Source organism: Odontesthes bonariensis, chromosome 1 (assembly GCF_027942865.1).
Source record: "Odontesthes bonariensis isolate fOdoBon6 chromosome 1, fOdoBon6.hap1, whole genome shotgun sequence".
NCBI lineage: Eukaryota > Metazoa > Chordata > Actinopteri > Atheriniformes > Atherinopsidae > Odontesthes > Odontesthes bonariensis.
This window is the reverse complement of record NC_134506.1, coordinates 34,567,008-34,591,164: the sequence shown is the minus strand read 5'-3', so window position 1 is coordinate 34,591,164 and position 24,157 is coordinate 34,567,008. Positions and strand designations below refer to the sequence as shown.

General features: G+C 40.8%; 1 protein-coding gene across 1 annotated transcript in view; it reads left to right on the top strand.

Moving 5' to 3' along the window:
- thsd4 (thrombospondin type 1 domain containing 4) overlaps positions 1-24,157 on the top strand; it is a 48,152-nt gene that overhangs the window by 1,376 nt on the left and 22,619 nt on the right. Inside the window, exons 3-7 of the mRNA XM_075465238.1 lie at positions 558-624; positions 1,786-2,102; positions 3,834-4,266; positions 6,806-6,908; positions 9,582-9,718. Coding sequence (XP_075321353.1) covers positions 558-624; positions 1,786-2,102; positions 3,834-4,266; positions 6,806-6,908; positions 9,582-9,718 — 1,057 coding nt within the window. The remainder of the gene's footprint in view (positions 1-557; positions 625-1,785; positions 2,103-3,833; positions 4,267-6,805; positions 6,909-9,581; positions 9,719-24,157) is intronic.

Sequence of the window (24,157 nt, the reverse complement as noted above, 5' to 3'; positions counted from 1 at the left end):
TGCACGATGCCAAATTAACTTGATAGATGCCTTAAAAAAAAAAAACTGATCTGTGTGGCTAATTTAAAAAAAGGCTTACATATTGCTAGATAGCATAAATATTGGACTCTGGAGTATTGGAAAAAGGTAATCAGGATTCATTTGGCTGAAATAACAAAAGAGAGGTGCTGGGAGCACGAGACTTAATTTCACACAGGGATTGGCCACCACAGAGTCCAGACCGTGACAGCATTAAGAGCCTTTGGGATGTGCTTGAAAAGTCTTTACCCAGCAGTCACAATCTTGGCAAAAGATGAGTGCAAGTCTGGGCAGAAATGAATGTTGGGACATTGCATAAGATTATCAAAACAATGCCACGGTGAATGCGATTAAAGTTAAAGGTGGTCCAACAACATATTAGAGTGTGTGACTCATTGTGGCCAGGCAGTGTATGCTTTCTTTTCTGTGTATGTCTGGTTCATTCTCTGACCCAATGAATATTTGAGTAGCATCACTATATTCTAATTTATTACCAGATAACTCCATAACCAGTAACCTTCTCTCCCTGTTGTCTGCAGAGTTTCTGTTCTGCTGCTGCTTTGGTCACACCCGCTGAACAGCCAGCACGCAACAGACCATAGGAAGGTGAGCAGCAGGTGGTGCAGCCTGAAATTGAAAACCTGCGTTCTGATATGATATCCTCGCTCTCACAATGGCTCAGATATTTCTAGGCATATTTATTTTAGTTTTTTTGTCACTTTAATTGCTTATTCGGTGCAGGCAAGAGGAATTCTCACCCCAAAGATGGCTTCTGTGATTGTGTCAGGTCAGCTTAGTCGAATGCCACCCTGAGCAGCAAATGAGAGTATTCCCAGGGGGGGGAGCCTGACCAGGGTGATAATCCGTGAACTTGTGGTGAGGTAGAGTGAAAGCTTCTGATGAGTGCAGCAAAACAGAGAGGGCGGATGTCAGCTGCCAGCAAACTACCACTTGAACCTTGCAACCACAGGAGCCACATGGAAGAAACTTGTGGATGAGGCTGAGTGACAGATAAACAACCCTCCTCTGTTAGACAGGGGGTCGCTGTGAGTTGGCTCCACGTGTTTCCACTTGGAGTCCAGCTGTGTGACCTGTTGCTGACCCGGAGATGACAGTGGCATTGAGTTACAAAAGCTGGAGCAGTAGAGGAGGCCAGGGGGAGGTCTGAGGTCTCTCTGAATAGCTGCCCGGGCTGATTGACAGCAGAGGAGCTCCATGCCAAACTGTCCCCACTGCTTCTGTATTCTCTTTCCATCCGCCAACACTCAACGACAGCTGAGTTTTTACTACGGCCATGTGTTTGCCCAGAGAGGTTGCTATGAACGGAGACAAAGTGCTTCTTAAAGAGCAGGATTTCCACGCGGCTCCACGGATAAAGCCAGCTTGGCACGGGGCTGCTGTTGGCAGGTTCCTCAAGCAAAGAGTGCCGGGATTTCTGCAAAGATGTCCCTGCTGCAGTTGCACAGAGGGGCAGAGTCAACAGTGAGAAATTCATGTAGCCAATGGGGGACAGGCTACTAACAGACACAGAATAATCAGCCAAAAGAGGCTTTACTGTGAACAGAGGTTTGTTTCATGAAAAGTGGAAGAGTGGCTGTGATGGGATGAGGTCACTGACTTAGGCTTTTATACAAAGCAATGATCTGTGGAGATTAAAGTCTCGTTAATAGAGGCTTTCCATCAGTCCTCGGCATTCATATTTAATAGCACCATCCAACGTTTTGCTCCTGTAGCATTGCCAATCCAGGCTGCTTTATCTCCATGCAGGTTCCTCAGAGGGTAGAGCCTCAACAGGATCTTAGGGTTGGACAAGGAGAAGTCCAGGGCTCCTGGGGCACCTGGGGAGCCTGGTCTTCCTGCTCCAGAACCTGTGGAAAAGGAGTACAAGAAAAGACCAGGCCCTGTCTGCCTGTGTACACTCAGTATCCCTCCAATGGAGCTGGTGTTCAGCCTCAGCAGCCTGGCCATGTAGTTTCAGCCCTGAGGCCTTCAGCTTCTCGACTCGATAATGGAGTCAGAGGCTTCAACAGCAGCAGCAGGGGAGAGCTGAGGAGGGAGAAGCAGACCAGGCCTGGTGGACGCAGGTACAGTACGCACTGGATGGAGGTGTCATCCTGGACACAGTTATGGATTTAGCAGCGAGCCTAAAAAAATCTGCTGCCTGCATTAATCATTTAAATTTTATTGGAGGTTTAAGAAACCCTGCTGAAGAAACAGATGACTGAAAAGAGAAAAAGCCTGATTAACTAAGAGAAATATCAGTGTGAATATCAGACTGCAGGATGCAGGAGGCTATAGCTGCCTGATGCGAGACCATTCACAGATGAAACAGTGCTCAGCAGATGTTGGCTTTACTCCTCGTAGTATGTCACAGTGAAAAAGTTGGGGGATCAAAAAGTGTTTTCACTGATCAGCTCCAACTTATATAGAAAATATAAACAAATTTAAAATCTTACAAGGTCATGATTTGTCCTGCTTGTGCAGCCACTTACCTTTCTGTAAAGGTTACCTTAGCAGAAGTCTCTGCATCAATGGTATATTCATACTTATACAAGCCATCCAAATGATGTAAATATATGCACCACCATGTCATCACAAACAATGTTCTCATGTTCGGCACATAAATATGGAGGACTGAAACGGTCATAATCGGAAATAAATGCAACTATATATAAATACTCAAAAAATTGTATTTTAATGAAGTAATTTTTCTATTATTTTCCATTTATTTGTTCTATTTAGATTTATCTTCTTTTGTTTTCACATTCTTGAATTAACACAAAACTGAAGCTGAAAAATACATACATTTGATATTCAGTTAATTGTTTTTGCATGAATATGTTTAGCTTGATTACAGCAGCATATATCAGCATATTGATTTATTTATTGGGCCATCAATGGATTTTTCTATTTATTTTTGATTTTGACAGTTTCAGCCACTGAACACTACAAAAACCTGTGTTGTCTCTGGCACCTTGTTGATCAACCATGTGCATCACACAAATTGTGAAACATCAAAGGGAAGTTTGCCATGAATTTATGACACACTGACATTATGATTGCCTAATGTGAGACTCTTAAATGAAATAAGTGTAAAAAAGTATTTTTATGGAACTTCACAGATTAAATTTAAGAACTTAAAAATATTGTCAGAAACCTTTTTAAAAATGTAGATAATTTTACATTTTTCTTTCAACACGAGGAGCATTTAGTATTTTTTTTCCATTTTGTAGCTCTTGCCTTTGTCGAGAAATGTGCTGCATGCTGAGCTGCCTGATGTAAAAGTGACTCCTTGGAGCCATCACTGTGGGCCATCTGACTGCCCTCCAGTCTTTTATGGTTGGAGTCAAAGGCTCGGCTTGTGCTTGGCAGCTCTGTGACCTCCTTCCTGTTGTGCTTTCCTTAAAACAAATAGAACTGACAGTTGAGCGTTTGGCGGGGGGGTGGAGTGGGAGGGGGTGTTTGAGTTGGACTTAAAGGAGCCAAATAACAACAAAAGTTCCCAGAATTCTGCTGCTGGCATACTTGTATATCTCAAAAGCTGTAGCTCAGATGAAAGACCATTAAAGTTTCCTTGTTTAATAAGTAAATTGACCTAAAAGCATGCTAAATAAAAAAGAAACAAATCCGTTTATACCGAATGCCCCATTATGAATAGCTGGGGTTGTTTTTTGTTGGCATCTAAATAGTATTTTTCGTTATAATGGATGACTGGATTAATTTTTGTGCCACTTTTCAGTGACATGTCATCTGGAGATGGTGAAGATAATTACTGTTCACTGTGAGTGTCAGTCTCTGCATGTTTGTGTTTCCAGGAGGGTCTCTCACATTGTCCCAGGGAGGTATGGCTATGGGAGAGCGCCTTATGTTGCTCCATTGCAGACAGATACCGGCCGGGGTTCGAAGACACCTCGCCTCCGCAGGCAGAGACGGTCAGCTGCAGCTGTTTCCCACTACCCCACTGCTAGAGTCCATAGTGCTCAAAGGTCAAACAACCTGGACACCTTGAACAACGTTCATCGCTTCAGCAAACCGTACATACATCCCAGTTTACCACATACCAGAAACAACCAAGTCTGGGCCCCCCTTTACCAGCCTACTTCTACTAACCAGGCTGAGCCCCAGCAGGAGATGGCATCAAGCAGCCAGACCTACGGCCATCCGCTGCATCAAGAGAGACCTTACGACCCGCTGCCCTCCTCCTCCTGCACAGGCGAGCATGCTTACTACAGGATCTGCAACAGTAATGTACGCAAGTTTGTATTTTTTTCTCCTTACTCTCAGTCGTTGTTGCTTCAACAATTTCATATGATCCAACTACAACATTGTCCTTACATTTTTTTTTAAATTGACAAATCAAATCTGAAATAAACCTGAGAAAATACAAGTTATTTCTGATGAATTCATGGGTGTTCTTACCATGGCGCCATCATTTGAGTTGGAGAAACATCCCATCGTGAGGTAGCACCCAACTTCATTGGCTTAACATGGAGTCATCAGACATCGTATTGACCAATTTTATACGTTTCGATGCCATTTTATGTTTATTAGTTTTGATAAAAAACTAGTTTGTGTTGTCTATTGTAGTGTGATGATTGTATCAAATTTGGGTGGAATTGTACGAACTGCAATCTACAAAAGAAAATACTTTCGGCCAAAATTGTGTAACTACATCCTTAGACAACCAACAGATGACATATTACACTGTGTCATTATTAATTTAATGAAAACTAAATGCAGAACCACTGAGTGAAAAACAGTGCAATCTGTTTCATTAGGAATTAAGGTGCTGCTAATTAAATGTACTGTACCTCTATAGACACAAACACATCTATAAAAGTAGAAGTTTTGCTGGTCTGGAACATTAAGCTGTGACAATGTCCTTTGGACCGACCAAGTGAAGATGTTTGGTCATAATGCCCAGCACTACATTTGGAGAAAACCAAACACAGTATATCAGCACAAACACCTCATACCAACTGTCAAGCACGGTGGTGGACGGCTGATGATTTCGGCCTGTTTTGCAGCCACAGAACCTGAGCACCTTGCAGTCGTTGAGTTGAAGTCCTCTGTAAACCTAAGTATTCCAGAGTCAAATACGAGGCCACCTATCTAAAAGCTTAAGCTTGCTTGAAATTAGTTCATACAACAGGACAATGAACACAAACACAGCAGCAAATCTACAACAGAATGTCATTATGAAAAAAAAATCAATATCTTGCAACGACCCAGTCAAAGACCAAACCTCAACACGATTATAAAGCTGTGGGGAGACCTTAAGAAATCCATGCAGAAATGCCCGCAAACCTCAATAGACTGAAGCAATGTTGTAAATAAGAGCGAGCCAAATTCCTCCACAGTGATGTGAGAGGCTGATAACGCCATCCAGAAAGCCATTACTTTAAGTTATTGCTTCTAAAGGTAGTCCTGGAAACCATTGAATCACAGTTTTTCACTCACTGGTTCTGCATTGTGGATTATTTTTTTATTTAAATAGATAATGACACAGTTTGATATGTCGTGTCGTTGCTCATCTGAGCTTCTATTTACCTTATTAAAGTCACATGACAGTACATTCTAATTCTAACAGCGTACAGTTTTAACAACATACTGTACAAAGCATATTAAATGCTTACGTGGGAAATCAAGAAAATGTATAAGATGTAAAAGAGTGAACTGAAACTTCAATTTGACGGACACCATTTGTTTGTTTAACATGATCCCAGTTTCTTCTGTGGGTTTCCAGCTGTGAGCAGCATCTCTGTTTCCTTTGTTCATTGACTGGTTTGACTATATTTCATTTTGTCACTATTCCAGTCTGAACTGCACCCTCACAGTGCGTGTTGAGGGGCCTTTCTAGTTCAAGCCAAGTGTACCTGAACCTGTGTGTTTTTAACCAACATTTTTCCTCTCAGCTCACCGTTCTGCACTTAATCATCCATCGTAAATAACACCAGTCAAGTAAGCTGTCTACAGAAGCTTTTGGGATATTTTTTCTTCTTCTTTTTTTTTCGGCTCATATCATGACAGAGCCAGAGTTATGCTCAAACCTTATATTAGACTCTTAACTTCCTATTCAGCCTCTGGACATATGGCTAAACATTTTGCTATGAAATCAAAGCCCACTCCAGTGCTGCAGCTCACCAATCTGCCAGTGTTCCTGCTGCTCAGGCTGCTGCAAAGCAAAGAAAATGTGCCGTTATCCAGCTACATATTAGTCAGCTTTGTAATTAGAAGGAGAAATATTTACTTTTCAAGGCCCAGAAGGAAAGTTGGAAGACTTTCTTTGATTATTATTGGATAAGGGTAATTAAAAGGTGGGTTAAATTACCTTAGGTGTGGTTTAATCTGCTCTCCTGAATAGACATATGCTTGTTTGAGCTTTCTTTGCTAGAGCCAACGTTATAGAATCGTTTCTGTGCATTAAAAATAACAAAGTGTCCGGGGCTGTATATTATCTCCCTGGTGAGCAAAGATATTCATGCAAAGCCAAGCAGACCAGAGGCTTGTTTAGACAAAGGATATATGAAGAGACTTCAGCGTGGTTGGGTTTCACTGGAGAGACTTTACAACTACTGAAATCTAACTCCTTCTGTCACGAAAAGGATGACTTCAAGTTGAGTGGCGGAAGCCGTTAAAGCATCAAGGGTTGACTGCAGCAGTCATTCAGCGGCTAGAAAGCATGACAGCTGGAGTCTGCTGTGGTTCCAGACAAAAATGTTGTGTTTGGTTCTGTGTTTTGATGGAAATAAATGTGTGTGTTTGTGTTTCTCTGGTCCGTCCCCAGGCCTGTCCTCCAAACAGCAGACACATCAGAGCTGTCCAGTGTTCATCTTACAACAACCAGCCTTTCATGGGAAGATTGTACGAGTGGGAGCCTTTTAATGAGGGTAGGCAAGATGCTTATATTCTCTTATGTACAGTTTGTGCACATGTACAGTATATTAATGTAATACTTTTCTTCACTTTTATTGAAGTCTGAGGCCACAGTACTCAGTTGGAAAATGGGTGGATTACGCAACCTGAGTTGGGAGTGAGTTATTTAAGTATCTCAGGGTCTTGTTTACCAGTGAGGGGAGATCAGAGTGGGAGGCTGACAGGCAGAATGGGGCAGCATCTGCTGGGATGCGGATGTTCTACCGGTCTTTCGAGATGAAGAGAGAGCTGAGCTCTTGATATACCAGTCGATCTACATTCAGCCCTTCTCCTATTGTCAGGAGCTGTTGGTAATAACTTAAAGAATGAATTCTTAAATACACATGGCAGAAATGAGCTTAGTCACATGGGTGGCTGGTCTCATCCTTTGGCATAGTTTGATCATCCTGTAGTGGCTTGGAATAGAGTTGCTTCTCCTCTGCATTGAGAAAAAAAAAATTGTTTTTTTTTCAGCATCTGGTCAGGAGGAGGTGTTTCAGGTATTTTGGCAATGGATAGACTTTGACATATTCACATATTAACCTTAACAAAAGTAGCTATTGAAATAGTGAAAGTCTATGGAGATGCACAAGATTTTAGCAAAACTGTTTTATGCCTTGTCTTTTCTTACAGCGCACTTTTGCTCTTATGAAGCACAGTGTGGGATCATCTCGACAGAGAACAGAATAAAACCGACATCCAAAAAATAAATATACAATGTATTTCAAGAAGCCTAGAGAACTATTCCTGAGGACTACTTAAAGCAATGACAAGAAAGCTTGTCTAAGAGCTTTCTTCAAGCTCTTTAGAATTATTTAGACAGTATTATAGTATTATATTATATACTGTATTTCTATTTATGTTTGAAAATGTTTTGATAAATTTCTGCACCTATTGCTCATTTTGCTTAGCCTGGGAATTCCCATGCTGCTTTGCGCGCAATTTCATTCACACTGCAAAGGCAGCCTGGAAACCACCGCTCTTATTTTGCCTGAGTTAGGGAACCAGTCACAGAACGGGGGGGGGGGTTCTGTGACGGGACTCCATGTGCAGCCTTAGAAAGTGTTTTAAGTAGCTTAGAACGCAAGTTTACTTTTAAAAAAGAGCAACGCGTCTTCTTCTTCCTCGTCGAATTTCTGTCGCTCGTCATCTGGTATAAGTGATACAATTGGCTATGAATCGCGCGCAAAGCAGCATGGGAAGAACCAGACGCCATTTGATAGACATTCGTAGCGCCCAATAAACGGCTCTAGGCATTCGTAAACCACGCCACAAATACGAGAAAATGCACACCTAGTTCCCAGACCACCATCTCATCGAGATGTGGACGCGTCAGCCAGGCTACATTTTCCTGGCAATATATAAAGAAATAAGGGCTTACTCAAGACTTTTGCACAGTACTGTATGGTTCAGTTAATCCTGATGATGACTTAACGTTATTGGCAGCAACTGAAAATCTACAAAAACAAAACTCAAACTTGATTTTAAAAAACAGGAACAACCTCATAACATCAAAGTAAAGTTAAAACATAGATTTAGTCTGATAAATGTGTTTTGATAATCGTCAGATATGAGAAGCCACACGTGTTCTACTTAAACGTTTAACAATATCAGCATCCCAGCACTGAAAGTACATAAGGTCAATCCAAATTGATTGTAAACTTCACTTTCACAGTGTGTTATGACTTCACCTGCCTCATTCATGACCCATACAAACTACTTACGCGGTGCAGCCTCTCCCTGATGATCCATATAAACTCTGTGACCCGACTCACCTGTGGTATCCAGGCAACAGTCAAAACACCTGATGATCTGACTTTCGCCTAATGGAAACAGCAGCTTTTACATTAATATGCTGTCTAACCAATGTGTATTGAGTACCGTCTCAGTGCTGCAGCCTTAACTGATGGGTAACGCAGATATAAAGATTATGAATGTATGAGGTTCAGTCTTGATCATTCAACACACATCTTGGGCTTTTGATATGTCTAACTGATATACCACATGGACACAATCAAAAAAGACTAGTACTTTGTGGTCGCTTACTTCCTTTTTTGTAAGCCCACAAAATGAACCTTTGTTAAAGAATAAAAAGCTTCTCTCAAGCATGTTTTCACATGTTGATGATGCAGAAATACACACTGCTACTAAGCTATTATTATACCTCTATTTTGCCATCTTAGTGCTTTGATTGACTGATGTTAAATTTAGAAGAAAACAGCCTCAGGGTGAGAAGGCAGACACGACTGATTGTAGTGACTGCATGGGTAACATGGGAAAACAATGTTCTCCCTTGTTTAAGGAAATACCATACTGCGCTTGGGGGCATGAATATTACACTTATTTTAATATTATGCTGCAGACCTTACTGTGATAGATGCATCTTTTGAACGTGTTTTACGTGTTTCCTACAAAACCCTTTTAAAGTTCTTTATATTTCGTCACATGATGACATTATCAGGGTAGTTTTATACTGAATGTAAAGATGTAGACTCACCTGTATGATGCGGTGTCCATCATACTGAAAGCCTGTTAATGTAGTTTGTGCATCTCTGCTGCTCTTTTACTTTCTTTAATCACCGCATGTTGTGACACCAACATGCTCTCAAAATATGTGAATGCCACAAGATCTCTTGATGTCCTTTCAGTTCCTGGGGAGCAGCATTGTGAACTCAACTGCCGGGCCACAGGCTTCAGGTTCTACGTGCGGCTGTCAGAGACGGTGACTGATGGGACTCCATGTGGAAAGAACGATACTTCGCTCTGTGTGGCCGGGAAGTGTACGGTAGGCCTCAAACCTTTTTTTTTTTTTTTTTCAAAATTTTTCCTTCCCAGAGAGGGAGAAGGATTGAATGTCTTTTATGAAAAGCATAGATCGTTGTGTGAATACATGAGAACTTAATCCCTTCATTCATACATTTTTTTGTGACAATGTAGGCAAGAAAAAAAGGTTTTGTTGCTTTGTAAAACAAAGGTTGATATAAACTTTTATCAAGCTTTTTTTTTCTTGACATTGCTCCGTTGTTGCATCTTTTATGATCTTATAGTGGGTCACTTCTTTTGCTTGAATTTTTGTCATATTACTCTCGGGAAAATGGAGCTGCCTCCGGTGTACCATTAAAGTATAGGAGAGTGGATGATTTATCGTAAGTAAGAGCAGAATTGCACACATTGTCGAGTAAATTTGTATGTTGTGATGGCTGTGGACAGCAGGGGGCAGCATAGCCTAAGGGAGTGCTCTTGTTTTTTGTGATGTGGGAAAGTGAAGGTTAAAGTGGGTTGAAGTTATTCTATTCTATTGACCAAAGCCGGATACTGCCGCTCTTTTTGGTCTGCATATAACTGTTTTTGTATTTAAAGTGATGAACTCACGTTACTATGCTTTCGATCAGAGTTTAACTCTCAGAAATGTGTTGGAGAAAGAGCTCATTTCCATTTGATCATGGCCCTGACCCCATTCAGTAAACCCCGTGTATTTCCCATGCCCTATAATCCACAGTCTCTGCAACATTAAGATTTAATCGAGCTAGAAAGCCCTCTGATCTCTGAGTTTACCCGTAATCACATTTCCACTGCTACAGCATACATCATTCACATAGCTCCTTCTCATGGATTCTCCTAATTTAGCATCAGTGATGGAGCTAAAATTTAGATGAATGAGTTCAAATCAAGCTGTTGCCCAAACGTTATTGATCTGCAGAAGTTAATCATTCATTTTCATGCATGAGATCTTTTCTGGCTCATTATATAAAGATTCAAGCTCACCAGTGGGATTTTTTTTGCTTAATCTCTCTTTAAACTGAGATTTTCCACAGTTTTCCTTGCTCTTTGAAGAGGGCAGCAACAAACTGAGAAATTCTGTGCAAACACATTTATGTCTTTTCATGCTTGGAATCAAACATTATTGTGGGAACTTCTAAATGTTCACAGCTGGTAGTGCAGGCTTCCTCTCTTAAGAACAGCCTGCAGATACATATAATGACATGTGGAACATACATTACGCTCTAGTCAAAAAAAAAATGACATTGCAAGCACAGTTTTGTAATGAAAAAGAAGCCTTCAATAGAGGGAGGGTGGACTGGTCGCGGTATAAGCAGCAAAGCCATTCATCATCAGTGACACTAGCGTCATGCTGAAGGAAGGAAGCATAAGGAAGAAATGAGGACCTGGCTGCTTTAATCACATTGTTTCAGTCATGATAGGTGCCTTTTGGATCAGCTGATGGTCTCTGGTTTGGTGCCCTCTGCTTGAACATGTCACACCAATGATGCAAAAACACACAAAGATTTAAGGGACTATCTTGTATTGACAAGTTTGATCACATTTTAGACTGACTCTGAGGGACATCTCCATGACTCATAACTTCATTCAGCTCAGCTGAGATAACCTACTGCTAAAGCAGACACAAGTAAGCAGCATTGTTTTGCAGAGACCCACATAGACTTATTTACAGCAATCAAAGGACTTCAAATTGAATTAAACTGAGACATGGGTACAATATGCCCTCTATCTGTACTGTCTTTGTCAGTGAAAGGCCTGCGTCAGCATGTTGCTAACGTTTGCTGCTGACTCGTGGACTGTTTTGTAAAAAAATATTCTGCCTTGGCAGCTTCGTTGGAAGGCAGTTTCATGGATTTTTCTTCCTTTTCCACCGATGACAAGTCTGCAACATAGTTAGTATACTTGATCGAATGATGTCTCTTGATGTTACACATAAACACAGCAATACTCTCCTGACAGGTAAAACATACTGCCTGTGAACTGATACTTATGACAAAATATTTAGATGTCAGCTCTCTGTTAAAAAAGTGGCACGTTTAAAACCTGTTTTTTTTAAACATTCATCCTTAGTCAGGTTGTGCCAGCCCAACCGGGCCACTTCTGGCCCATGTCTGATGTAGAATATGTTCTCTGTTTGATGTGGCTCTTGCGGCTTTCTGCTCTGCCAGCTGTTATACTGTGCGGATGATGAAGTAGCTGCACTAAGTTGAGTGTGTTTGAAATTTAGCGGCACACACAGTGTTAACATGCTCACCGCTTTCCTCTTCAAATCCAAGCTTCATGAGTGAATGTTACAGCTGAGTCACGAACATATCAAACTGTATTTTACGCGGTGTTTCACTAACTCTTCATAAACTCACTGACGCAGAACGAAAGTCTGTTTTCTTCTTTTTTGCTGACAAAAAAAAAAAGTAAGAAGACAGTGATGTCAGGCCAAGATGAACATAGCTCCAAGGTCGGCATGAAAAAGTCAATAAACGAAACAGTTTTCCGTTAAAGCGCTCCCTCTAAACTGAAACACATCAACACCATATGGATCAGAATAAAATCGCACACACAGCTTCTGTACAAACTATTGAACTGTCCGCAAACATACTGTATCCTGGAGCTTTACCAAAGACTATGATTCATCTGATTTGGATATAAGCCACATTGTACAAAAATTGCACCAGTTATTCTAACTAAGCATATCTGACAGGTCAGAGCGTGTCTTCACTCAGAATGGAAACACTGCTGTGCATATTCCAACAGGCCCAAACACTTTGTGACCTTTTTCCAAGATCAAGCGGTTTCTGCAAAATGTGTACAATTCTCATAAAGAATAATCTTTATGTTAATAGCTTGCAAGGGTCAAATGTCTACAAGTATATCCTGTTCTCTAGTTAAATATTTGACGTATTCATCCTTTGGACAAGTTGCACCACCTGCTGCACAGTCTCTTTCCTCTTACTAGCAAAGCCGTGTCAAATGTGTCCCGTACACAACCTCAAAAAGAAATAGTTTGTTGTCTCATTAGCTTTATTTCTCTTGTTAATTTAATTTAATTTTTGCATCACAGACACTTAAAAGGCAGATTGGCAGATATTTTGTCCCATTCTTCCTACAGACTCATCTTAAGCTGTGCGACAGTACGAGGTCATCATCGTTGCGTAAATTCTCCACATATTCTCTTATTGGGGACACCTCGGGTCTGGAGGTCAGGACTCTTCCGCAGCAGCCTTTGTTATGTCCAGAATGTGGTTTTGCATCATCGTGTTCAAGATGTTGTCTTGTAGGCAGCATATGTTGCTCTAAAATCTCTATAATGCTAATTTAATAGAAGTGTAAAATACTTTTGCCAAGAGCACTTATACAACCCCATACCATCACAGAGCCTGGCTTCTGGACTCGCTGCCGATAACAGTGCAGATGGTTCTTTTGGTCTTTGGTCCAGAGCATATGCCCTCCATTTCTTTCAAAATAGATGGTGGATACTGATTGGTCTGAGCACAGTACTCTTTCCCACTGTGTGATGGTCCATCCCAGATGTCTCAGAGCCCAGAGAAGGCTTCTCTTTTTTTGCAGAGTAAAGTTTTTTAGTTGCATTTGTGAATGGAACTCCATATTTTAGTGCTTGACATAGGTTTCCCACAGTAATCCCATGTGGTTATATCAGCTATTGATGACTGACTTGATGCTGTGCCAAGATTAGCTCCCCCCCTCTGCCTTTGTGCATTGAAATTATTTTAGATTCCTTGAATGGTTTAATGATTGTCTCCACTGTAGAAAGAGAAATATGTAAATCTCTCCCAATTTTTCCTTTTGAAACAATTTTTTGCACATTTGTTGACAAACTGGAGATCATCTGTCCACCTTTGTGCCTCAGACTCAGACAATTGTGGATTATTGTGGATTGTGGATTCGTTATCACTGCTTGCAGTTCTTATTTTGGCCTTAACTTGCCCCATCTTTGGTTCATACTGTCTGCAACGAAGTAAAAGTCAATTTAAAAATGGCTGCATCTTTCAATTTTAACTTCCATTTGCATACCATCCCAATATTTTCTGATTTGGGGTTGTAAGGCAATATTTAACTTACGAAAAAATAACTAATATGCTACAAAAAAACACATATGGTAAAAACTATTGCCCAGCTAGTTGTCCCCTTGACTGATGATTTTAATGCAGTCTATCATTTTGTATATGAATTACATCATGTCCTCTGTTGCATTAAAACAAAGGTGGAAAGCACGACACCCATTTAATTAAGCTATTTATCTATTTATGGCCATGAATCACGCTGTGATCAGTCTCTTTTGGATCATTCTTTATGTTTTTACGTGGACTGTCTGATAATTTCTTAGAACTTAAATGAGTACATGTACACAGTCAGCTCTGAGGCCCTGAAAACCCCTTGAATGTGGCTCCTTGTGTCACACAAAGAGTGAAAGAAAGATCCCTTTATGGTGGGACCTTCACTCAACTGTGACTTCTCTCCTTTTATGCCAAGGAAGTCTATTTGAGAAGGGTGTGCGTTTTTTTTTAAAGGGCAATCACTGACCACACACTTCATTGCTGGTGATGGTGGACCTAGCTGAGGGTAAAAATCTATCTTTCCTGGAGTAATACAGATCCAGCAGGGGGTTTGCTGCACTTTCTCCTGATGAGCACAGTCAGGTGGGAGGCAGTTAGAGAATAAGAGGAAATCCATATATGAAGACTGATGTTTCAGTCCTGTTTTTCTCTGTGAATGATGACTTCTCTCTGGACAATGCTGTCTGATGAGATGACAGATTTCAGAATGAACATAGTGTTAACTCCCCATGAAGATGACACATCGAATGAGGTGTCTTCCAAACTATCGCAATGCTGAGTTCTCAGCTATAGTTTCCTTCTCTGATTGGCAATGTTCCCAGCACACAGAAAGTGTCAAACATCAGCCAAGACCACTCCTCAATTCTCTCCTCTGACAGCTGCATCTGTTTTGTGCATTCCCTGCCGTGGTGGACAGGCAGACTTGTTAAAAGGAGGATGAGTGCTCTGATATACAGCCTGCCTGGCACAGACTGGAAGAGATAGCTCAATCTCTGCCACGACAAGCCCCAGTTGCAGGTTCACAGGGTGTTCATCATTACTCGCTGCAGATGGTTATGTGTTCATGTCAGCAGAGCCTGTCCTCAGTCACTGGACATGCAGTAACAAATATGATTTGTTTCTTCTTCTCTATAGGCGTCTGTGATATTGATCTATGAATGAATTTGGCTCCAGCTGAGACTTTCTTCTTTTTTTTTCAACATTTGTGATGAACTCATAATTACTTGTCATAAGTAGTGTCTTACAGCAGAGCTGAAGAACCGAACACACTCTGTTTACTGTGTTTCATCACTGAGAGGGTGTGCAGTATTGTCTATGTGAATTTGATGTGACAGAAGGCCCCGAAACACCAAATCAATGTCAAGGGCCAGCATCAATGAAACATCCCCAGCTGTGTTTCCTCATTTTGTCGGTGTTCTGAGAAAAAGGTATCGCTTCGACGCACAGTGACGATGTTCAGCCAGATAGTACGATCTCAGATTGCTTAAAAAGGCTCAACTGCTCAGCTCCAAAGGAGGCAATACTCTGTGTACAATATATTTAATAAGGGAAACCAGAAGAACAAGCAGATTAAAACAAACAAAGAAAAAACATGAACAAAACGGTATTTTGTGAAATCAGTTCGTTATTAGTCCTGTTTTTAGTATCCAACATAGTTTTTGATCAGTTAGGTATGTTTAACCTCAAGAATCTGTGTTTCAGTTTAAACCAACATATCGTATTGTTTTGTACATTTATTCATTTCTTCAGTCATTTTTATTAAGGAAGTGGCAACATATCAATATCTGGTCTTTAATCAAGTTGTCAACTTCAGTGTCTTTACTAGTGAGAAATGCTGAAAAAGTAGTTGTTTATTTGCATTTCACATTGTACCCAGGATGTAATGTGTCCTCCTATATGAGCCCCTTTGATTAGTTCATATAAAACTACCACGTTGCACTTGAATCATGGGTTCACATAAAATGTGAAGGTGAACTGTGATAAGAATGTATGCTTTTTTCTAAAATACTCTTCCCTCTCAGTCCCATCAGACACCATGATTGGTTTGGTTCTGCAGTGATATACAGAAAAAACAAGACATTCACAGCCACTTCCAACGTTCCACACCAACTGTCTGCTGGCTTGTTGTGTTGCGGCCTTAATACAGACACCTGAAGGTGTCAGTTGGCCAGTTTTAGGTAGCTTTGCAGCAGCAGCTTGTCCTTTTGTGGTATTATTGAAGTAAACTATAAATGTTGCAGGTCTTTAGTCTTTCACTATTTTTTAACTTGATTTGATTAGAAACGTACAAAATTAATTAGAAAAGATATAGAAATTGATAAATGATTTTTATTTAGTTTAAAAACCATTCCAGAAACCCTTCAGAATATGTAGCTTTCTGCTTCCTACATCACAGTTTTATTTGACTTTACGTTCATCTCTGTGCCACTCAGCCCTGTTGACAGATTCTAAAGAAAAGATGAGAATGACTTCGAACTTATTATACCAGCAAAATATCAATATTTTGGCTGCAGGTAATATTAAAAGGTGTTCTTTGTTTTAAGACAAAGCCAAAATAATTGAGAACTGGCCTTAATTTACAGTGATCAAATTACAGTGTAAAATTTAAGAAAATGAATCTGAATAAAAGTATATCGATACATTGTGATATATGTTATGCTACATTTGGTATGCAAATTACGATACTATATCAAAAAGGGTTAGGGTTATTTGTTGCAAGTGAAAAATACCTTTTTCATAAAAGGGCAGGACTTTAAATTGTTGTGAAAAATTAGTCTAAAAATGTAACAGATGCAAAAAAAAAATCTTCTTCATGTTCATATATGTCTTTTATTGTACATTTACCTGTATTGTTAGCAAACGCTAAATTGAACAAAAATCTAGACTGTACGATAATGATCAGAGAAAAATTTGGATAGAGAAGCTGAGTCTCGCGATGCCCTCCACAGGGATTCAAAGGTCAGGTGCCATCATAGCACTATAGCCCTTTGGACCTACCAGAGATGTAGAGACACTTGTTGGGACACTTGCTGCTGTCAAGGAAGCTTGAATATAGCAATTCCAGTTGGAAGACAAATAGATGTGAAAATGTGAGGGAGATGACAGATTGATGTCTTCGTTTGGCCTCAACTTCCTGGACCTTAATAGGCCCCGGTGTCCCCCCGACTGGCTGTCAATGGCCCACATCGGCCTTTACTGGCTAAGTGTGACCTGCATTGCCCCAGCGAGATCAAGCACTTCGTGTTTGTGGGGTCAGACACTTGTCCTGCATCCCTCACCTCAGCTGGGCTCTGTTACAGCTCATAAAGTCTTTCTTCGGGGGACAGGGGAGTGTTTAACCGCGTGCGCGGGGCCTCTTTCAAGCTGTGAGAGAGCAATGTGTCAGCATTTGATGGGATCTCCATTTGATGTCTTTAACACTGTACCTCTGTCCATAAGAATGATGTAGATTAACAGCAGTCTCCTACTTTATATCGTAATAACTTATAATTAAACTGAGTGCAGTACACATCCCTCTATTATGAATTGATAGTTAATATATTCAGTTAATTTATCAAAAGAAGATAACCAAATTATGTCAATGTAAAAGAGGATTATTTGTCAATCGGAAAAAAGAATTGCATATAAGACTTTCCAGTCAGTTTTAATCTAGTTCTAATTAGTAGATGTCTTATCAGAGAATGTTTAATTAATGCATTTAACTTAAATTTCAAACATGGTGTACAGCATGCCCTCAATGCCTGAATATTTTTTGCCACGCTGTTTTGGTTTTCCTGTTACAGTACCATACACAGCAATATGACCACAGGAAGTGCAAAATTGTTTGAACTTCCGTTTCCTGAACATATTCTGGCAGCTCAGCTAAAACGACAGCTGGGGCATTCTTTTTAAAAAATTGGTATCAGCACAAACACTTTTCCTCTTGTGCAGATGTAGGAAGTTTTCCCCAAAAGCAATAAAAGACAGACGATTTATAAGCAGTCCGTGATGAACTCTCGATCCTCTTTAATACAGACTCTTTGTTTTGTTTCCACATACCCATTCCACATATTGGACTGCAGATGTGTCAACATTTTGTGTATCGTTTCCACACAATCTGTTCTCAGTCTGTGTTAATTCATATTAATTTATGATTGGCACTTCAGCCCCGCCTTGTCATGATCATATTTCTCCCTGGGTGCTGACTCATGATAAGATGAGCAACACACAATCAGCCAAGCTGTTGGCTCAACATGTGTGGTCAAACAGGAGACCAGGCAGATGGACAAAGGTGCTGACAGGAGACAGATGGATAAATGGCTGATAAGATAGATTGATGATAGCTAATGCATAATGTGTTTGGTGGCTGGTAAACTGCCGGCTGAGCTCTACTCTGGAGTGTGTTGTCAGAGCAGTGAGTCCCACTGTGCTGATTTCCCATTTAGATTTATGAGGGTATTCTGTACGGATATAGGGGTTGTATTTTTAACACCGAGTGGTCACACAGGGTCTTTCTCAGACAGACGGCTGTTGACAGCGATTGGCTTCTATCTGGGTGGCTGTTAATTGTGAAGGGACAGTTGAGCACATTTTATGCCTCATCGGTTTGTTTGGAATGTCAGCGGTCTGGAGCTCCCGATGTGTGGTCAGTGCTCGCTGGACGTCTGGAATTTATGGTCTTATTTGAGAGCAAGATAAGAACCGTAGGTGTGAAGGTGTGCGAGGAGATTATTCTTAAACACCAAGACTATTTTGTGAGACTGTATTTGTGCTTGTTAACTGTTTTTCCTCTTGTGAGTCCTACGCAGTGTGTGTGAGGGCTCTAAAAACCCCCTGCTGCTCAGGGTCAACCCCTCCATTGTTAATTAGACGCTTATCTGATGGCGTCTAACAGCTTTATTAGGAAAACGGCTCCAGCAGGTGTATGAAGTCATTAGCGAAGTCTTCTTCACCACGGGGCCTTCTTCATTCCAAGTTTTGGGCTTCACAAAAACCTCTTACAAGTCTAGACTGTATACTGAGGATGAAACTTGTAGTCTCAACAGGCCACAGTTTCTGAAAATGAAAGACTGAAGTTGTGATTATTTAGACTGAAAACATTTGGAAAACATGACACTGTTCGATGGGGAAAATTACGCCTTTAACAAATAAGTCACTGAACAAAAGAACAGCAAAAGTCTAATGGAAGTGAAATACACAATCATTTGATGTGAAATGATTACAACCTCTAAATTTGTCTTGCAGTATTTCACTTCTGGTATTTTTTATTTTTTATTTTGGAGGTTTACTTCTCTCAAATGTAAGATTTCTGAAGCTTTTGGTTTGGTTTGGCTAGTTTAACTTCGATTAAGTTTAATCGATCTTTTGTTTGATCGTTTGTATCTGCGCTTCGGGTTTTTTTACATTGCATAATACATTTCAGTTTAAAATGTCTCGATTATGGGGCGGTCGGTGGCGTAGTGGGTTAAGCAGCCGCCCCATGTACAGAGGCTATAGTCCTCGCTGCAGCCGCCCCCGGGTTCAAGGCCCGCACCGGATGGCCCTTTGCTGCATGTCTTCCCCCTCTCTCTGCCCCCTGCTTCCTGTCTCTCTCCAACTGCCCTATTCATTAAAGGCATAAAAAGCCCAAAAAAATATTTAAAAAAAAATGTCTCGATTATCCTCTTACTTCATCATTGTTTGTAAGGGGCAGGAAAACTTTTTTTTAAGTGTTGCTTTAGCAGAATGCTGATGATTGTTGTCAGCTGAAAGGCTTCAGTCTCAATTCTCCACAAAACTGAAACTGTGTTTCCTACGGAATTTGCCTGTATATAGCACCGTCCATAAGTCCTGAAACTAAAAACTCTCACTGCTAATGAAAAACATCCCCACAGCATGATGCTGCCATTACCATGCTTGGGTTTGCACCATATACACTTTTTCTTTGTGGCCACAAAGTTTAATTACAGTCTTGTCTGCTGTGGGTACCTTATTCCACATGTTTGGGGGGTTTCTTAGAACCACCGTGATGATCAAACATGTTTTTTTTTTTCTATAAGCATTGGCATCTTTTCCATGAAGGCCATTTTTGTAGAGTGTATGGTTTGTATACCCTTTTTTTTAATGCTAATCTGTACTTCTCTAGAAATTTGTCCCTGACTGTATGGCGAGCTTCTTGATGCTTTACATTGCAGGCAGACAGATTTAATTGAGCTAACTGTGAAAACATAACTTTAGACATGTTATATAAAATCCTAAAGCATATCCATTTAGACCAATGAAGGTTGAAAAACACTAAAGGGGGCATGAATATTTTAGCAAGGTAATGTAGATGTGTAAGGACGGATGTGCTGGAAAAATTAAGATCCGTACAGAATAAATTCATCTTTTACTGGAATGTTACAAGTGCGAGTTCCACGCTTATAATCTACAGTGAACAAGACTTGCATGCACGTACTATTGATGACCATGATGTTGCTCCAAACAGCACAGGCAGAGACGGAGGACCAATGTCTGACATGAATCGCTTTGATATTTTTAGAGATATCAAACTCCATATTCAGCACCTGTGTGCCTCACTTGAGGTGGCACGTGGAGGGAGACATCAGACGTGCAGTGACTGTTTTACATCTGACTGTCTTTCAGTCACAGGCCAAAGACAAATAGACACAGCAGCTTCCCTCGGCCACACCTTGCCTCTCCCAGTCCAGTTCCTCTTTCTCTCCCTGCTTTTTTCATTAACCCACCTTCTTCCACTCCTCTCCTGCCTTCTTCAAACACGTTGCTTGAAGGGAACAATCATGGGACCTACATGTCTGGCCTTGCTGACTAATATGTATCCCAGATGCACAGAAATCGCGTGGCTTCTCCTCTTCCTAATTTCTGCCTTTTCTTAGCTTTTGCTGATTTAGTTAGCATAGAATGTTTGAAAGAGCTACAAAGTTAAGAATGAACCTCAGGTGGAGTGTCTCCTGCTACCTCGAGCTGCACTTAATAAAAATCTTTGCAGTCATGTTTTTGCTACTGAGATTTAAAATGAAACATCCACCAAATAGCACGAAAAGCTAAAAACTTGGGAGAATATAGGAGCAGAAGGTGAATGTCATTATTGTATGAGCATGTGTCCGTCAGACTGTTACGTTTCACAGTAATGTTGAACCCACCTGCTGTACAGCACTACTCTGACGTGTGTGGGCTGGAGACTGGGGACTCAGGCACCTTCAGCCAAGGTTGCCTCAGGCTGATTCACTTGAAGACAGAGACACGGGCCCCGGGGTGTATTTGAGGGTCAGTCTGGCCTCCATAATGAGATCTATTCAGATCAGAGACACATCAGGGAAGGAGGAGATGATGTCAGTATTTTCATGGTGATGAATGGACTGCTGAACTGGGGCCACCCCCTCCTTCAAGTGTACAGCTGCGTTTGACGGGAAGAGATTGTTGTCACTTAGGAGCTTACTCTGCATACCACCGTAGTGTGTGTGTGTGTGTGTTTCAGCTGACACTGTTCCAGCACAAGCCAAGCCAGTTGCAGGTGTGGAGACTCTTCCTTCCTCCTTGCTCTCAGTGCCTCTGCTTGTGCTGTGAAACAGCTTTGCAGAGTTTTAGCAAAATGTGTAAGGTTGTGATTTATTAAGAAATTTGCTAACATTAAAATCCTCACCAAGGACATATTTGGCTCTCTGTTCAGGTCTCTTAATACCTGTGAGTGCACACATAAATTTGAAGTCCCAAGCTTCACAATTGCAAATTTATACATATTTATACTTTACCTGAGCTTCTATTTCATGCTATGTCATACCTTTACTCCACACATTTCAGAGAGAAATATTTTATTATGATTACTATTCATCTGCTTTGTTTGCCAGTTTAACGATGAGGGTTTATAGCCAATGAAAAATTTGTAACAAGCTTTTCTATTTCATAATACTGTTAAAAAAAAAAACTGTTTGAAACAGTGGATTAAAGCTTTTGTGGTTTCTGACATCTTAGAAAAAATCTTCTTACCCATGTTTGCAAGTTGAGAACAGATTGTTAGTTTCCCTCTTAACCCTTTACATGATTCTAAAGAAAGTATGTAATTATCTGATTAATAACAGAAAATCAAGAATGCACAAGAAAAGAGAAGACACAAACTAAAAACACATAAATTGTAATTTTGCTTTCATCTTCATTTTAATTTCTCTTTCATTTAGATATTAACGAGAATTTGTTGTTAAAGGAGTTTTTTACTTGGCCACATATCAACTGGGAAGAGCTGGCTTCGCTGTGAATACGAGCCCTAGCTGCTTGGCAACGCTGGTGTTCACGCTAGGCCAGCTTGACAAGCAAGAGGGGCACTTCTTATATTGTTGAAAGCGACAGAAAGTGTACGTATTACCATTCTAATGCTTTCACTTTTATGATTTAGCTTCCTTTTCTGGAGAATAACTTTATTTTTACTAGCTACAGGATAGCATAGCAGGGTCAGCGTGAACAAAAGAAAAGAGATGTGCAGTCATACCCAAGTCATTTTAATGCCAAGATTGTTTTTGTCATGGAAAAACAATTTTGAGGAACATAGAGAAGTTTTTAGGTAATTGATAACAGAGGTTACTTTAACAGTATATTAACAATTTTAATATGTTACAAAAAAACACAAGCTTGATTATATTATATGAGCGTCTTCATACATTTTCTTCTTTTACTTCCATTGTGTGTCCATCAGAGACGCAGCTGTACAGTGTATAAAAGACATGGTGTCTGTTGTGGTCTCTGTGTGCCGCTTCAGAATAGAAAAGTTTTCAATTATCTCCCTGTATGTGTATTCCAGGCCTGTCTTTGCAGAAGTCTCTTTGTGCAGGAACAGGCCCAGCCACAATGTCCCCAATGTCCTCAGTCTGTCTGTTTTACAGTATATCATGAGAAAACCAACTGTGAGATACGAGGATGAAGAGTGACTCCATAGCGCAGTATGTCTTGGTGAATTAGGATTTTATGTTGTGGAAACAATGGTGGAACGTCATATGATGAGTCAGGGCTTTATGGCAGCAACAGTTGGTTTTTTTTCAATATTGCTCCATGGCCTGTGCTTCAAGACCACTATAGAATTGTATGTTTTTTTTTATTTCGAGTTTGTGAATGGAAATAACATTTTTCATTCAGATATACTTAATTAATCCCTGGGGGAAATTTGCATCATTATAGTGCTCCGTCATACACCCAGGAGTAATAATAGTAATAGGATTTTTGTTGGACTATGCTGCAGTAGCATGCCAAACTGCCTGTTGGCCATACTGCTGTTAGTTCGACATAATTTTAGCTGTAGTGGTTTTGCTCATACCTTCAATTCAGCCCCTGTAGAGTTTCCTTCCTCTCCTTCATGTTACATTGAAAACATTCCCCAAATTTCCTCTTACTTCCAAATCACTGTCAGTAGTGACTGGCTAACTCCACTCCTTTCCTCCTTTCCCTCCCTTAATTCATTTTCTACCTCTCACTCTCCCTCCTCTAAAAAAAAAAAAAAAAACCCTCTTCTCCCCCAGCTGCACCTCCCCCAGCTCAGTTTACAGGGGGAGCTCATAGAGATCACTTCTGTAGTGAGAGGGTTTCTTTGGCTTTCTCAGAGTTATAGAGGCGAGGAAGAGGCTGACGGGAGCAGCCATCGGACTCGTGTGGAAGCCTGAGTGACTAGTCGAGCATTTCTGTGACCACATGAGAGAATGCTGTCAGGACCGGCTCTCCTGCTGCTCGTCTGCCTCCACGTGCGTGTGCAGGGGAAGCCGCGGTCACAGGTAGGATCACCTCTGCTGGGTCCAGGAGAAACCTGGGGGAGAGTGGGTTTTCCCACTGATACTAAATAGTTGCTTCACAAAATGCACTGCTCAGTGTGAGTTTGTTTTGGACTCTCTTTACAGTTAGGTTGGAATTTGTGGTGCTGCATATGTCACAAAATGAAATCTGTTATCATTTGTTTTACAAGGTGATAAAAGTTAGTCTTACGAAGACATCTACTTCATGTTTATGGATGTAAAAGTGAGTAAGGCTCCCCTCCAACCAGTTTTCCTGGGGTTGTATGCCGCGCTGGGCAGTGTCACTCAAATAACTTGGACTGTTTGTGCAGCCCTGTGATCCTGTGGTCCATCCACTGAGGGGAAGTATTTACAGTATTGCACTTTTCACTGTGGCTTTGCTTGCTGTCTGAGCTGTTTATTTTTCCACAGCACATTCACTGCCTGCTTGTGGGATTATATTTCTTCTCTATTGCAAGACGTGGTGACTCAAGCCTGTTCTGGGACTACAAAGATGTGCTTGGAACTCTATTAAGGGTATACTGTGATCCCAAATTAGCAGGTTGATGCTGCTGGCTTAGCTGGGCTTCAGATGACCAGCGTTTGCCAAAGATTAACGGGTCTGATGTGAATGAGGCCAAG